The 14620-nt window shown below is 43.0% G+C and overlaps 1 protein-coding gene across 2 annotated transcripts in view; it reads right to left on the bottom strand.

Moving 5' to 3' along the window:
* LOC144686454 (NAD(P)(+)--arginine ADP-ribosyltransferase 1-like) overlaps positions 1–14620 on the bottom strand; it is a 47102-nt gene that overhangs the window by 14687 nt on the left and 17795 nt on the right. The window contains exon 1 of one of the 2 annotated variants that reach the window (XM_078551687.1): positions 9895–9999. The exons of the other annotated variant lie outside the window; for it this stretch is intronic. Coding sequence (XP_078407813.1) covers positions 9895–9940 — 46 coding nt within the window. The 5' untranslated portion in view covers positions 9941–9999. Of the gene's footprint in view, positions 1–9894; positions 10000–14620 lie in introns of those variants that run through there. 2 annotated transcript variants of the gene reach the window in all.

Genomic DNA, 14620 nt, shown 5'->3' with positions numbered 1-14620 from the left:
TAAAGGCTAAATGCAAGTTGTTTTATGTTGGTCCACTTGTCCAATCTTTTTTTCTAGTAGAATTTGCACATCATAGTATTATCATAACTCAACTTTTAAGTTTTTTTATCCTCTTGTTCGCAGTCTTTAACTCAGCAAAGAATGTTTCATTTAAGTCTACAGCCCAATCATCCTTTTTGTTCGCTTTAGGTATAATTCCATCCTCAAGCTCATTTTCCAAACTCAAATGTGGTAAATTCTCATTTCGATTTAACAAAGTCAAAATGGCATTTTTGTGCGTTATCATCTAATTTCTTCTCTGGTCAAAATCTCTTCTCGTCATTTCAAGGATGTTATTGAGATGCTTCACACTAAAGGGTTTTGTAATCCTGCTTGGTTTGATCTTTAAACTTTTTATGATATTGTTGTTTCTCACAATCCCATTTCGAACAGGTCTTTTCCACTTCTCTTTGAGCAATGTCAATTATATTCTCCCTGTGGAGTTCCATAGTTGTCCCAATCCTTCAATTCTTTTGCATAATCCACAAGCTATATTATGCCACTCCTTTCCAGGTTTTGGATGGTCTTTTGCAAACTGCCCACTTGCCTGGATTCCAACTGCGGTATTTTGTATAGCAGCACCAGCAAGCACTTGTAAATCTGTGTCTTTCGTCATTGACTTTTCCAGACCATTTTGTGATTTCAGTCCTTATTGTTGACAATTCCTAATTTCCAATTCTGCATGCACTTTAGTTGTTTTTATATTGCCCATTACTGAGGAACTGGAGCACAATTCAGCAAAGAGTTTTTATTCACAGGAACGACTTTGGAACTGTGATACTTCATCCTCTTTCATTTTCTCTAGATTGCACTGAAATTCAAGAATCTTATTGCTCTTTCCATGACAAAGTTCTAACAGTTTGTTAGTTTCGATTTTTAATTCTGCATTCAACCAATCATTCTGGTTTACCAAAAATTCCTTTTCCTGATCAAGGCATTTTCTCTGATATTTCACAGAGACTGCTGATGCTGGAAGTTCATCAAGGTTTTAATTGAAGATTGACCTTTGTTAAATTTGCTACTACAAGTTTATCATTTAGACATTTCAAGTCCTCAGTCAAGTGTTCTACTTTCTGTGACTGGCTCTCAATTGTTCTCACCAATTTTCTTCTTTCAACAGCAAACTCCTCCTTCCCACATGAAAGTTGGTTTTCTACATTAATCAGGTTTTCCTTCAATTGTTTGTTATCAGCAATAAACATCTCATTTTTGGCCACAGTAGTTTTCTGAAGTTTCTTAAGATCAGCATGATCAACTGCCTGCTGCCACACACAGCTGTATTCAACTCACCATATTACAGTTTCCACTAACCAAATCATTACCCAGAATAGAATCCACCCCTTCAATGGGTGATCTAGGAATAATTCCCACCATAACAATTCCAATTACAAAGTGATTTTGTATGTTGACTTTACACAAATAAACAGGTTCATAAATTCCATTAATACCTATTATCAATGCTTTTTCTTTCATAAAACTACCTAGAACACAAATTGTGTCATCAGCCACCATCAATGATTGATCTGCCCCTGCATCTTCAAAATTTTAACCTGTTTACTTATTTCATTGGAGGAGTAAGAGAACACTTCTCCCTTAGAAACAGAACATCCAGAACCTGTACCAGTAATCAAAGAAGAATTCTCTGGACTATCCTGAACCGTATCCCCCTTTCCTATATGCTCTGAGGGAACACGTTTCATCTTTAACACAGCTACAGTTTTAACAACCATTTCTTTTTCTGATGCAACCTTTCCTGAGGATTCCTTTGGTGTTCCTACTACTGCAATAGAACTACCATTCAATCTCCAGCAATCTGCCATAACATGTCCCACCTTGTTACAATGAATGTCACTTCCACCCTCAGTATCTTCATTTCTTGTCTGAGGAGAAATTTCCCGGGAATTCCCAGCTATCCCTTCTCTTCCCTGGCTACTTGCCTTCCTTTCACCTTCCTATCTTCTATCCTTCTCGGGTTTATGGGGATGACGGAAAAAGGGTTTAGATTTATGGATTAGTTCATAATCGTCCGCCATTCTGCTGCCTGTTTAGCTGTTTTAACCTTTGGTCTTTAACATGGGTTCTGAGTACAGGAGGAAATGAATCTTTAAATTCTTCCAAGAGAATTATTTCCCCAAAAGCTTCATACGTTGACTCTACCTTTAATGCCCTTATCCAATGGTCAAAATTACTTTGCTTTCCCCTCTCAAACTCAATGTAGGTCTGCCTAGGCTGTTTCCTTATGTCACGAAATTTCTGCCAGTATGCTTATATATAACTCATATGCACTTAGAATAGCCTTTTTCACTGCATCATAATCCACCAATACCTCTTCTGACAGCAATGCATAAACCTTGTAAGGTCTACCTACCTACCAACCTACTCTGTAAAAGTAATGTCCTGGTTTCCTTTGGCCACTTCATTTGCCTAGCTACCTTTTCAAATGAGATAAAGAATGCCTCTATATCCCTTTCCTCTAACTTTGGCAGAGGTTGCACAAACTTAAACATGTCACCACTAGGTTTTAGGTTGAAGGTTTTTTCATCATCAGAACTTTCGTCTGCATCTGAGATCTCTTTTTTAACTTCCAGCCCTCTTAACTGGTATTCATTTTCTTGTTCCTTCTCCCTTGCCTGAAATTCCAGTTCCAGCTTCCTTTGCCTCTCCTGCCTTTCTGCTTGCTCCCTTTGAAATGCCCTCTCTCTTTCCTTTTCTTTTTCTTTTGCCTCCAATTCAAGTTTTTTCAATTCCTTTTCATGTTCAAGTTGCTTCAATCGCAACTGGATCTTAGCTAACTCAATTGACCCACCCCATGGAGAATGTGGTCTCTCTGTTATCCCTTCCAGTTTTAAATGCTATGCCATTATTTCAATCATGTCTGTTTTTCTCACCCCTTCGGGTATTTCGAACTCCAATTTATCCGTAAATTCCATTAGCTTACTCTTGGTTAATTTCTGTAAACCAGTCAGAGTTAGATTTTCCATCTGTAAAAAAGTTTTAGCAACTTCCATAGCCATTTCAAATTCCAACCTGTATAATACCCCACAGCAACTCCAATTCCTGTGTTCAGTATGTCTTTACCTCCACCTACTTGTTTTATAAGGATTCACAGATCCCACCAATGTTCAAGGATTTCCAATCCCACTTTATAATGATAATCCTAAAGCAATTATTATTCCACGTCCAATCACCCACTGTCCGCTTTTCAAATCCCACAAGAGTCCCCAGTATGATCCCCAGCTGAGGTTACCACTGGACAAGGCTGATCCCAGAGTGGAACACAGCTTGATGGATCCTAACTTTTATTTAAAAGCAAAATATTGCAGATGCTGGAAATGTGAAATGAAAACAAAAATAGCTGGAAAAACTCAGCAGGTCTGATAGCATCTGCGGAGAGGAATACAGTTAACGTTTCAAGTCCGGATGACTCTTCATCAGAACTAAAGAAATATAGAAATGTGGTGAAATATAAGCTGGTAGAGGGGGGGGGTGGAACAGGTGGAGCTGGATAGAGGGCCAGTGATAGGTGGAGGCAAAGAAGAGATTGCCAAAGATGTCATAGACAAAAGGACAAAGGGGTGTTGACGGTGGTGATATTATCTAAGGAATGTGCTAATGGTGACAGTAAGTGTAGAAAGCAAGGCAAACAAGTGGCAGATGGCCCTATTGGGGGTGGGGTGGGGTGGGGTGGGGGGTAGGGATCGAAATAGGCTAGGTAGAGATAAAACGATAGATTTAAAAATAGGTGGGAAAAGAAAAATATATTTCAAAAATATATAAATTATTGGAAAAAGGGGGATCAAAAAGGGGGTGGGGATGGAGGAGAGAGTTCATGATCTGAAGTTGTTGAACTCAGTGTTAAGTCCGGAAGGCTGTAGGGTGCCTAGTCGGAAGATGAGGTGCTGTTCCTCCAGTTTGCGTTGAGCTTCACTGGAACATTGCAGCAGGCCAAGGATGGACATGTGGGCATGAGAGCAGGGTGGTGTGTTGAAATGGCAAGCGACAGGGAGGTCTGGGTCATGCTTGCGGACAGACCAAAGGTATTCTGCAAAGCGGTCATCCAGTCTGCGTTTGGTCTCTCCAATGTAGAGGAAACCGCATTGGGAGCAGCGAATGCAGTAGACTAAATTGAGGGAAGTGCAAGTGAAATGCTGCTTCACTTGAAAGGAGTGTTTGGGCCCTAGGACGATGAGGAGCGGGGAAGTAAAGGGGCAGGTGTAACACCTTCTGCGGTTGCATGGGAAGGTGCCGTGGGAGGGGGTTGATGTGATGGAGGAGTGGACCAAGGTGTCCCCGAGGGAACGATCCCTGCGGAATGCTGCCGGGGGGGTGAAGGGAAGATGTGTTTGGTGGTGGCATCATGCTGGAGTTGGCGGAAATGGCGGAGGATGATCCTTTGAATTCGGAGGCTGGCGGGGTGATGAGTGAGGACAAGGGGGACCCTATCATGGTTCTGGGAGGGAGAGGAAGGAGTGAGGGCGGATGCGCGGGAGAAGGGCCGGACATGGTTGAGGGCCCTGTCAACCACCATGGGTGGAACACTGCAGTTAAGGAAGAAGGAAGACATGTCAGAAGAGCTGTTTTTAAAAGTAGCATCATCAGAACAGATGCGATGGAGGCGAAGGAACTGAGAGAATGGGATGGAGTCCTTACAGTGTAAGGAGCTGTAGTCGAGGTAGCTTTGGGAGTCGGTCAGCTTGTAATGAATATTGGTGGACAGTCTATCACCAGAAATTGAGACAGAGAGGTCAAGGAAGGGAAGGGAAGTGTCAGTGATGGACCATGTGAAAATGATGGAGGGGTGGAAATTGGAAGCAAAATTAATAAATTTTTCTAGATCCAGATGAGAGCATGAAGCAGCACCAAAGCAGTCATTGATGTACTGGAGAAAGAATTGTGGGAGGGGGCCTGAGTAGGACTGGAACAAGGAATGTTCCACATACCCCATAAAGAGACAGGCATAGCTGGGGCCCATGCGGGTACCCATAGCCACACCTTTTATTTGGAGGAAGTGAGAGGAGTTTAAGGAGAAATTGTTCAGTGAGAGAACAAGTTCAGCCAGATGGAGGAGAATAGTGGTGGATGGGGATTGTTTGGGCCTCTGTTCGAGGAAGAAGCTGAGAGACCTCAGACCATCCTGGTAGGAGATGGAGGTGTAGGGGGATTGGACGTCCATGGTGAAGAGGAGGCGGTTGGGGCTTGGGAACTGGAAATTGTTGATATGATGTAGGGTGACAGAGGAATCGTGGATGTAGGTGGGAAGAGACTGGACAAGGGGAGAGAGAATGGAGTCAAGATAGCAAAAAATGAGTTCCGTGGGGCAGGAACAGGCTGACACGATCGGTCTACTGGGACAGTCCTGTTTGTGGATTTTGGGTTGGAGGTAGAAGTGGGCCGTATGAGGTAGGGAGACTATGAGGTTGGAAGCTGTGGAGGGAAGATCTCCAGAGGAGATGAGGTCAGTGACAGTCCTGGAAACAATGGCTTGATGTTCTGTGGTGGGGTCATGGTCCAGGGAAAGGTAGGAGGAAGTGTCTGCGAGTTGACGCTCAGCCTCCGCGAGGTAGAGGTCAGTGCGCCAGACAACAACAGCACCACCCTTGTCAGCAGGTTTGATGATAAAGTCAGGGTTGGACCTGAAAGAACAGAGTGCAGCAAGTTCAGAGAGAGACAGGTTTGAGTGGGTGAGAGGAGCAGAGAAATTGAGACGGCTAATGTCACGCCGACAGTTCTCAATGAAAAGATCAAGAGAAGGTAAGAATCCAGAGGAAGGGGTCCAGGTGGAGGGAGAATATTGGAGGCAGGTAAAACGGGGAGAGGACTCCTGCCCAAAGAAGTGAGCACAGAGACGAAGGCGGCGGAAGAAGAGTTCAGCATCGTACTGAGCCCGAAATTCATTGAGGTGAGGGCGTAAGGATATGAAACTGAGTCCTTTGCTGAGCACTGAACGTTCAGCATCAGAGAAGGGAAGGTCAAGGGTATAGTGAATACACGGCCGGGGCTGGAATTGGAAGAAGGGATGGGGACAGAGGGACAGGCAGGGGTGGAGGGTCCTGGATGGGAGTTGGTGTCAATGAGTTGTTGGAGCTTGCATTGAGGCGTTCTTGTTGAGACGTCGGATGAGGTGAAGAATAAAATGAAACTGGGGGCAAGGACAGCTTAGAGATAGGATGAGTCAGTGCTGCTGGAGGGAGAGGTCGAGTGTGTACCCCCTACACCTCAACCCCCTCCCACGACAGCTTCCCATGCAACTGCAGAAGGTGTTACACCTGCCTCCTCATCGTCCAAGGGCCCAAACATTCCTTTCAAGTGAAGCAGCACTTCCCTCAATTTAGTCTACTGCATTCGCTGCTCCCAATGTGGTTTCCTCTACATTGGAGAGACCAAACACAGACTGGGTGACCGCTTTGTGGAACACCTTCAGTCTGTCCACAAGCATGACCCAGACCTCCCTGTCGCTTGCCATTTCAACACACCACCCTGCTCTCACGCCCACATGTCCGTCCTTGGCCTGCAGCAATGTTCCAGTGAAGCTCAACGCAAACTGGAGGAACAGCACCTCATCTTCCGACTAGGCACTCTACAGCCTTCCGGACTTAATATTGAGTTCAACAACTTCAGATCATGAATTCTCTCCTCCATCCCCACCCCCTTTCTGATCCGCCTTTTTCCAATAATTTATATATTTTTGAAATATATTTTTCTTTTCCCACCTATTTTTAAATCTATCGTTTTATCTCTACCTTTTAGCCCATTTTGATCCCTTCCCCCCTCCCCACCCCCATTAGGGCTAATCTGCCACTTGTTTGCCTTGCTTTCTACACTTACTGTCACCATTAGCACATTCCTTAGATAATATCACCACCGTCAATAACCTTTTGTCTACGACACCTTTGGCAAACTCTTCTTTGTCTCCACCTATCACTGGCCCTCTATCCAGCTCTACCTATCCCACCCCCCTCTACCAGCTTATACTTCACCACATTTCTATATTTCTTTAGTTCTGATGAAGAGTCATACGGACTCGAAACGTTAACTGTGTTCCTCTCCGCAGATGCTGTCAGACCTGCTGAGTTTTTTCGGCTATTTTTGTTTTTGTTCCTAACTTTTATTTGTTTGTTTAGATATGTGGAGAGGGGCTGCTAAGTCACTGGAGTCAGCTAATGAACTTTTAACAAAAGCGTAAAACATGTATTAAACAGAAAAAGATGAATTATATTACAATACTCCTTCACCCACAACCATACTTCTTCAGATGTATACAGATTTGTAAGGATAACACAAGTTACAAAAGCTATCTTATACTCTAACGTTCACAGTACGTACACAGTCCATGTAAACCAATAGGCGACCTGTGGTCAGACACACCACGCTCTGAAACCAAATGACAGATGCCACCTCAGCCAGATGCTATGGATCTCTCCTCAGCTCTCTGCAGACGCTTGTTACACCGTGAGCCAACCAGTCTCACTGAACTCCATCTTTCACACGAGGGTTTCCAATCTCCACTTTCCAAGAACTCGCCTTGGAATCTTCTCCCAAACCAATGCCTTCTCTCAGATGCCTTCTGCAAGGTTTCACCTCCAGGGTTTCAAACTCTCCTTCCGATGTTCCTCTCCCCTGGGTCACCACATGCATTCAAGCTTTCTTCCACACTGTCTCTCACCAATTCAGCTGTCAACAGTGTACCACTGCTTCACATGCCCATAGCAAAGAGTTACAAGACCTTCAGTTGCCTCTTTGGACCTTCTGGCTTCTCACAAGCTTATATTGCTTTGACTCTGCTTCTTAAAGCTTGGTACTTGAAGCTTGGAGCTTGAATCTTGGAGCCTTTCTCTGCCCCTCACTCTTAAGTTCACTCAACAGGGCCTTTTCCAGATTCCTGTCCTTCCTTTGGCTGGAAGGTCTGCTTGGGACTTTCTCCTGTTCCACTCCCCTAGAGTCTGGGGGACTTTTTTCTTTAGTTTGTGACTGGCTATCTGTCCCCTTTGCTCCAGTCTCTCCATGGCAGCTACTTTCATCCAACTTTAGCTTGGGACTGGCCCCTTCTAGGATGCTTCCGCCTGGTAGCTGTCTTCAAAGCTGAACTCAAAAACTGCTGTTTTCTAGTTTCTTCTGTGTGTCTCTGTGGGAGGGACCTGCCTCTCTTGGACCCCTGTTGCCAGGCAAAAGCTCAGTTTTCTACTGTTGTGTTTGCTTAACTTCTCTTTCAGTCATAAACTCTCATTAAAAATGCAGGCACCTTTTAAAGTGAAACTAAAACTCAATTTGACCTTTTTTTAACACACAGAGATACAAATAAAGTCACAAATATAAATCAAACTTAAACATTAAAGCTAAAACTCATTCCTAACACCTACAAATACCAATATAACTTACTTAAACTATCTCTATTTCCTAACAAACTGCTGTCTCTCCCACTAAGATTTTCTCTCCCATTCTCCAATCGCTGAAGGAGACCATTCAGCCGATCATGTTTATGTTGGCTCTTTGCAAGAGCTATACTATTAGTCCCACTCTCCTCTTTTGCCAGAGCAATTTTATTCCCCTTCAAATAATTGTCCACCTTTCTTTTGGAAGTTATTTTTACATGTATCCTCCACCACCCTTTCAGGCATTGTGTTCCAGGTTATCATAACTCCTTTTTTTAATTATCTTAAATCTTGCTAATTATCTTTAGTTATTGACACTTTGCCACTGGAAATGTTTTCTCTTGATTTACTCAATCAAAAACCTTCAGGATTTTGAGCACATCTATCAAATTTCCCCTTAGCCCCCTTTGCTTTAGGAGGAAGCAGTGGCTGTAGTCTCTCCACATAACTGAGGTTCCTCATCCTTGGTATCATTCTAGTAAATCTATTCTGCATCTTCTCTAAGTCCTCAACATCCTTCTGAAAGTGTGGTGCCCAGAAATGGCCACAATATTCCAGCTGGGGTCTATCCAATGTTTGCAGTGTTTTGTACTCCATTTCTGAATCCAAATGTTCCATAAACCTTTCTAATAGCCTTTTCAACTTGCCCTGTCACCTCTAAGATTTGTGTACGTACATCCCCAGGTCTCTTTGCATTTGTATTTCCTTTAAAATTGCACCATTTAGTTTACTCATTTCTCATTCTTCCTAACAAAATGAATCACTTTTCACTTCTCTTTATTAAATTTTATCTGCCATCTGCCTGCCTATGTCCTCCTGCAGTTTTTTTCTATCCTCCGTGGGGCTTCTAATCCCTTGAATAAAGAAGACTAAGGTGTAATCTAACTGAGGTATTTAAAATAATTGAATAATTTGATAGTGTGGATAGAAAGAAACTATTTCTGCTGGTGGGGTGACCCAGAACAAGGCATACAACCTTAAAACTACATGGGTGCTGTCAGGATGCATTACTCCACACAGAGGATGGTGGAAATCTGGAACAAATATCTGTTTGAGGCTAGGAGATCAACTGAAAACTTAAAAACCAGGATTGATAGATATTTGTTAGACAACAGTTATGGAGCCAAGACAACACAAGATCAGCAATGATGGAATTGAATAGTGAAACAGTCCCAAGGATCTAAATGGCCTACTCCTATTCCTATGATCCTCTACTACCATCTGTTTATGGAACCTGGCATTCAATTTAAATGGGGCATTTCTCTTGCTCTTGTAAAGTGAGTAAATGTGGCATCAACCTGTTAACTGCTATGGAGGCAGTATCACTGACACCATCACAATGCTAAACATTGAATAATTCAGGAAGAAAAATGGCAGAAATGATGAGATGATAAAACAATTGCCAGACAGGGAAGGTAGAAAAATAGATAATTAACTAGATCATTAAAATCTGTATTTTTTTAATGAAATAGCTTTCCATACTTACCATAATTACTCAGGATAGAAATCAGAATGAAACTCAGCAACCTCATTGTGATTTGTTCAAATTTTTTCCTGCAACTTTTGTGTTTTTTTCACAAACTACATAAGAAGAAACCTTTTGTTGATGTCTGTAATAGAATGAAGTTATTAACTGTTAGTCATCATGGTATTTAAAGAGGCAAGTTTTTCTTCAGATCCTGAACATCTCGTCTGAAATGAATTGTGGGGTTGCCTATATCCCACCTGATTCCAAAATTGGCAGAATGGGTGATATTTAGTGTACTCCGTTTTTGGGTTACAATACCAATGTGAACAGAATCACCTCCAATGAAGAATAAGAGGTAGAATGTTCCCATAGCTTTGTACACCATGCATAGTCAAAGGTACCAAATTCCATCATCAGTTTATGTTGAGTTATTTGATTTCACCAGGGGCAATAACAGAATCCTACAATTAACTCATATGTGGTGACCTATTCCTCATTGATTCCATTAAACCCTACTGCAACAGATGTACATCGATTAGGTTGCGATGCCATACCCCATGCTACTTTCATGGTCAAATAGCCCATCTGCAAACACTGCCCAGGCTCACATTTTAACAAAGGTTAAATAATGATGGACCATGAGTGCCAAAATGAACTGCAGCCATCATATGATACTGTCCCCATAAGAGCAGAGAGCATATTTAGATGGGGAAACTTGGCAGACTGATGCAGTGAAATTCCATATTGAGAACAGAATGTGCAGCAATATAACTCAATTACATTTTATATAAAGCAATAATTCTACAGTGACTCATTAAGGTGACATTGAATAAAGTATTCCAATTATTGTCAGTTTATATACAATACTAAATGTAGTAGGTTCACACCATGATATTTTGTATATAGCATTGAAAGTACAATGGCTTAAAACAGTAGGTTTGTATACAAAGTAATTATATGCAGGGCAACAGAGTGGCAATTTGTAAGAAATGTGCAGTGATTTCACATTGTAACAAATTCATATCTGCCGTCACTATCTGCACTGCATTGGTGTCAGATGTATCCGGAAACAATCTCAGCATCTTACTATGTGAAATAAAGAGTAATGGGACACGGAATGCAACAAAAACAAACTTCTTTGTGACCTAGACCAAAATTGCATGGGCTGGATAATACACTCCTCTGTCAGCACTCCCACCTACCTGTCCACCTCTGCTCCCACTGAAATTAAACAGGGGACAGGGGAGCCTCTGGGTGGTCTGCCTGCCCTTGAGACTATTGAGGCCCTTAATTAATGTCCACTTAAGGGTGTCATCCTGCCCCTGTGCTTATTATACCTGCAGAGAGGGGTGGGTCCACGCCAGGCTGGTAGCCCAGTAGCTATAGCATTTGTCCATGCAGGTTCCCAGGGCCCATCAGGGGCACTTCCCCCACACACCCCCCACCACTGCACAGTCATGGTTCCCTTTTAAATCTCCGCCCTGACCCCTCAAACCTAGTCATTCCCTCCTCATCAGGGCCTACCAACCTGGCCCCGCTGGCACCCCAGATCCTGGACCCAGACTTCCCTGAGCTCTTGGTGTGGTGTCTGTAGTCCCAGAAGAGGCAACTGCTACTGGTGGCGCTACAGTGCTGCCAGCCATCCAACTGGCCAGCAGCTCTCTAAGGCCAGACTTCCTTTCAAGATAGAGGTGTGGAAATACCACCTCCAACCACTTAACGTTGTTCGCAATGTTAAATGGCTGTGGTGCAGCTGCTGGATTCCTGGCCAGGCTCCGCCTGACTGTTTAGCTGGCTGGGATGGGCATGGATTACAGTGCCCTGTTAAACCCAGGCCATGTCTTTCACATGTGTATTCCTTCAAACTCTCAGAAGGCAAAGCAAGTCAACTATTGAAAAGGCTCCTTTTATTCCACAGCATGATGTTTATACAAAGCAGTAAGTTATAATCAGGTTTGTTTAGTTCAAACAATACAACATCCTAGATTTTGCTGTAAAAATAACAGTGAATCTCACAGAATCACAGAATTGTTATGGTGCAGAAGGAGACCATTCAACATATTGTGTCTCCACTAGTTCTCCCAATGAACATCGTGACTTAATGCCATTCTCCTGCCTTTTCCCCCTAACCCTGCACATTATTTAAATAGAAACAATCATCTAATGCCCTCTTGAATGCCTCGATGGAACCTGCCTCCACCACACTTCCAGGCAGTACATTCCAGACCCGAACCACTCACTGTGAGAAAAAGTTTTTCTCACATCATATTTGCTTCATTTGAAAATCACTTTAAATCTGTGCTCTCTCGTTCGCGATTCTTTTACGAGTGGGAACAGTTTCTCTCTAGCTACTCTATCCAGCCCACTCATGATTTTGAACACCTCTATCAAATCTCCTCTTAGCCTTCGCCTCTTCAAGGAGAACAGTCCCAACCTTTCTTCATAACTAAAGTTTCTCATCCCTGGAACCATTCTTGTAAACCTCTCCTGCACTCTCTCCAATGCGAACACATCCTTCCTATAGTGTGGTACCCAGAACTGTACACAATACTCCAGCTGAGGTCTACCAAGTGTCTTATATAAGATCAGCATAACCTCCCTGCTCTTGTACTCTATGCCCCTATTAATAAAGCCCAAGATATGCTTTATTAACTGCTCTCCCTACCAGTCCTGCCACCTTCAATAATCAATGCACATATACACCCAGGTGTCTCTGCTCCTGCACAACCTTAAGAATTGTACACCTTATTTTATATTGTCTCTCCATGTTCTTTCTACCAAAATGAATCAGCTCCCACTTATCCATATTGAACTTCATGTGCCACCTATCTGCCCACTCCACCAACTTGTCTATGTCCTTTTGAAGTTCTATACTGTCCTTCTCGCAGTTTACAATGCTTCCAAGTTTTGTATCATCCACAAACTTAGAAACTGTCCCCTACACACCAAGATCTAGATCATTAATATATATCAGGAAAAGCAAAGATCCCAATACCGACCCCTGGAGAACTCCACTACAAACATGCCTCCAGCCCGCAAAATATTTATTGACAATTACCTTCTGTTTCCTATTACTCCATCAATTTTGTGTCCATGTTGCTCCTGCCCCTCTTATTCCATGAGCTATAACTTTTCTCACAAGCCTGTTGTGTGGCACTGTATCGAATGTCTTTTGAAAATCTATGTATATCACATCAACCCTCTCTGTAACCTCTTAAAGAAATGGTGTTTACCACTAATTCATGCAAATCAGACAGTAACAGCAAATGGAGACAGGCAGTTAAACATGATAATGCAGAAGTTGCTGTCCGAGATGTGCCATGCCTCCATAAGCTGCTCAACAACAGAATCTCACCAGTTGGCTCCCTATTCAAATGCATTGAGCAGTGTAAAGTTTTTGCATGATAAGCATAGTTATAACATACCACAAAAGTTTAAGGCTTGTCCTTCCAGTCTAATTATCCTTTAAAAATGTGAGTTTTAATTACTGACAAATGAAATGTCTGATACTGTTACAGCAATAGTTACCCAGAAAAAGCTAGAAGGATTAAAACCACTTCTAACTTCTAGGTAAGTATTGTACAGATCCAGACCGATACCCAACAGGACTCCCCCCACACCCCAGGGGTCTCCCTTGCCACTGCACCCCCCCCACCCCACTCAACTATCCTCCACCATGGGATTCCCCCAACCCTCCCTCCCTCCCCCTGACCCCCAGGCGAGACTGACACTCACCTCCACACCAGCCACCCCCCAGGCCCGACCAGAGCCATTCCGAGGCCCAACCAGAGCCACCCCCAAGGCCCAACACCCCCCCTCACAAACTGAGGCCTGATACCCTCTTGCCCAAGGCCCAAAGCCCGAACCCCCTCCCCCGAGGCTTGACAAAGCCCCCACCGAGGTTGACATTTCAAATTGTTGTTGGAGTTTTTTTCCAAGTTATTTTTTACTGTCCCTTCCTGTCTTTTGTTCTCTCTCTTAATCAATCTTTCTTTTCCTTCTCTTTGCTTTGCTTTCTGGACCTGATTAGGCTTTGAGTTTAGCCTTCCTGGTTCAGACTCTGATTTTCATTAACAAATCTTTGGTCTTTGTACAGTCGCTTGTTCAGTTCGCTCAGGTTCTAGATGACCTGTACAGGGTACCGTGTCATTTGGATGTCCCGTAAAAAATAGGTTGCCATGAAAAATCCCATGGAAAGTCTATATGTAAGTGTAACACATAGCAGAGTTACTCATTTTTTGCTCACAGCCAAATTTAGCCCATGTGGTTTTAATGTCATGATATAAAAATAATGAAGAGGTAATTTAACCTCAGCCATTGTGTCAATCAGCAAAGGGTAGAGCCTCCTTGCCCTGCTGTTGCCTGGCCTTTCATAGCTTTTCACAGCCTGTGTGGTGACCTGTTTTCCAAAAGCCTTTTTGTGTCTATGGTATTTTGTGCCTGGAGATATGCAGAAATGATTCCCACCAGGCTCGATGTGTGATCAGGACCTGATTTAAAAAAAGCTTTTAAAATGTCTGCAGTCACAAGCTTCCAGCTTATTTTTAGTTTCTTTTTCTCTGTAACCATACTCAGGCTTGCTGAACAGCACACAGCATGTAGAAGTTATCAGACACAGACAATCAAACATTGAACAACCAAAGATAACAGTCTCTGTGTCTTTTTATAAAGTCTGAATCCAATGTTAATTTTTAGATGAAACCTTCCGTTCCCCGTATTGAGGCCAACCAGTCTAATTTTGGCA

The sequence above is a fragment of the Cetorhinus maximus genome, chromosome 11 (assembly GCF_964194155.1).
Source record: "Cetorhinus maximus chromosome 11, sCetMax3.hap1.1, whole genome shotgun sequence".
Taxonomy (NCBI): Eukaryota; Metazoa; Chordata; class Chondrichthyes; order Lamniformes; family Cetorhinidae; genus Cetorhinus; species Cetorhinus maximus.
The sequence above is the reverse complement of the archived record's forward strand: the minus strand, read 5'-3'. Positions and strand labels throughout refer to the sequence as shown.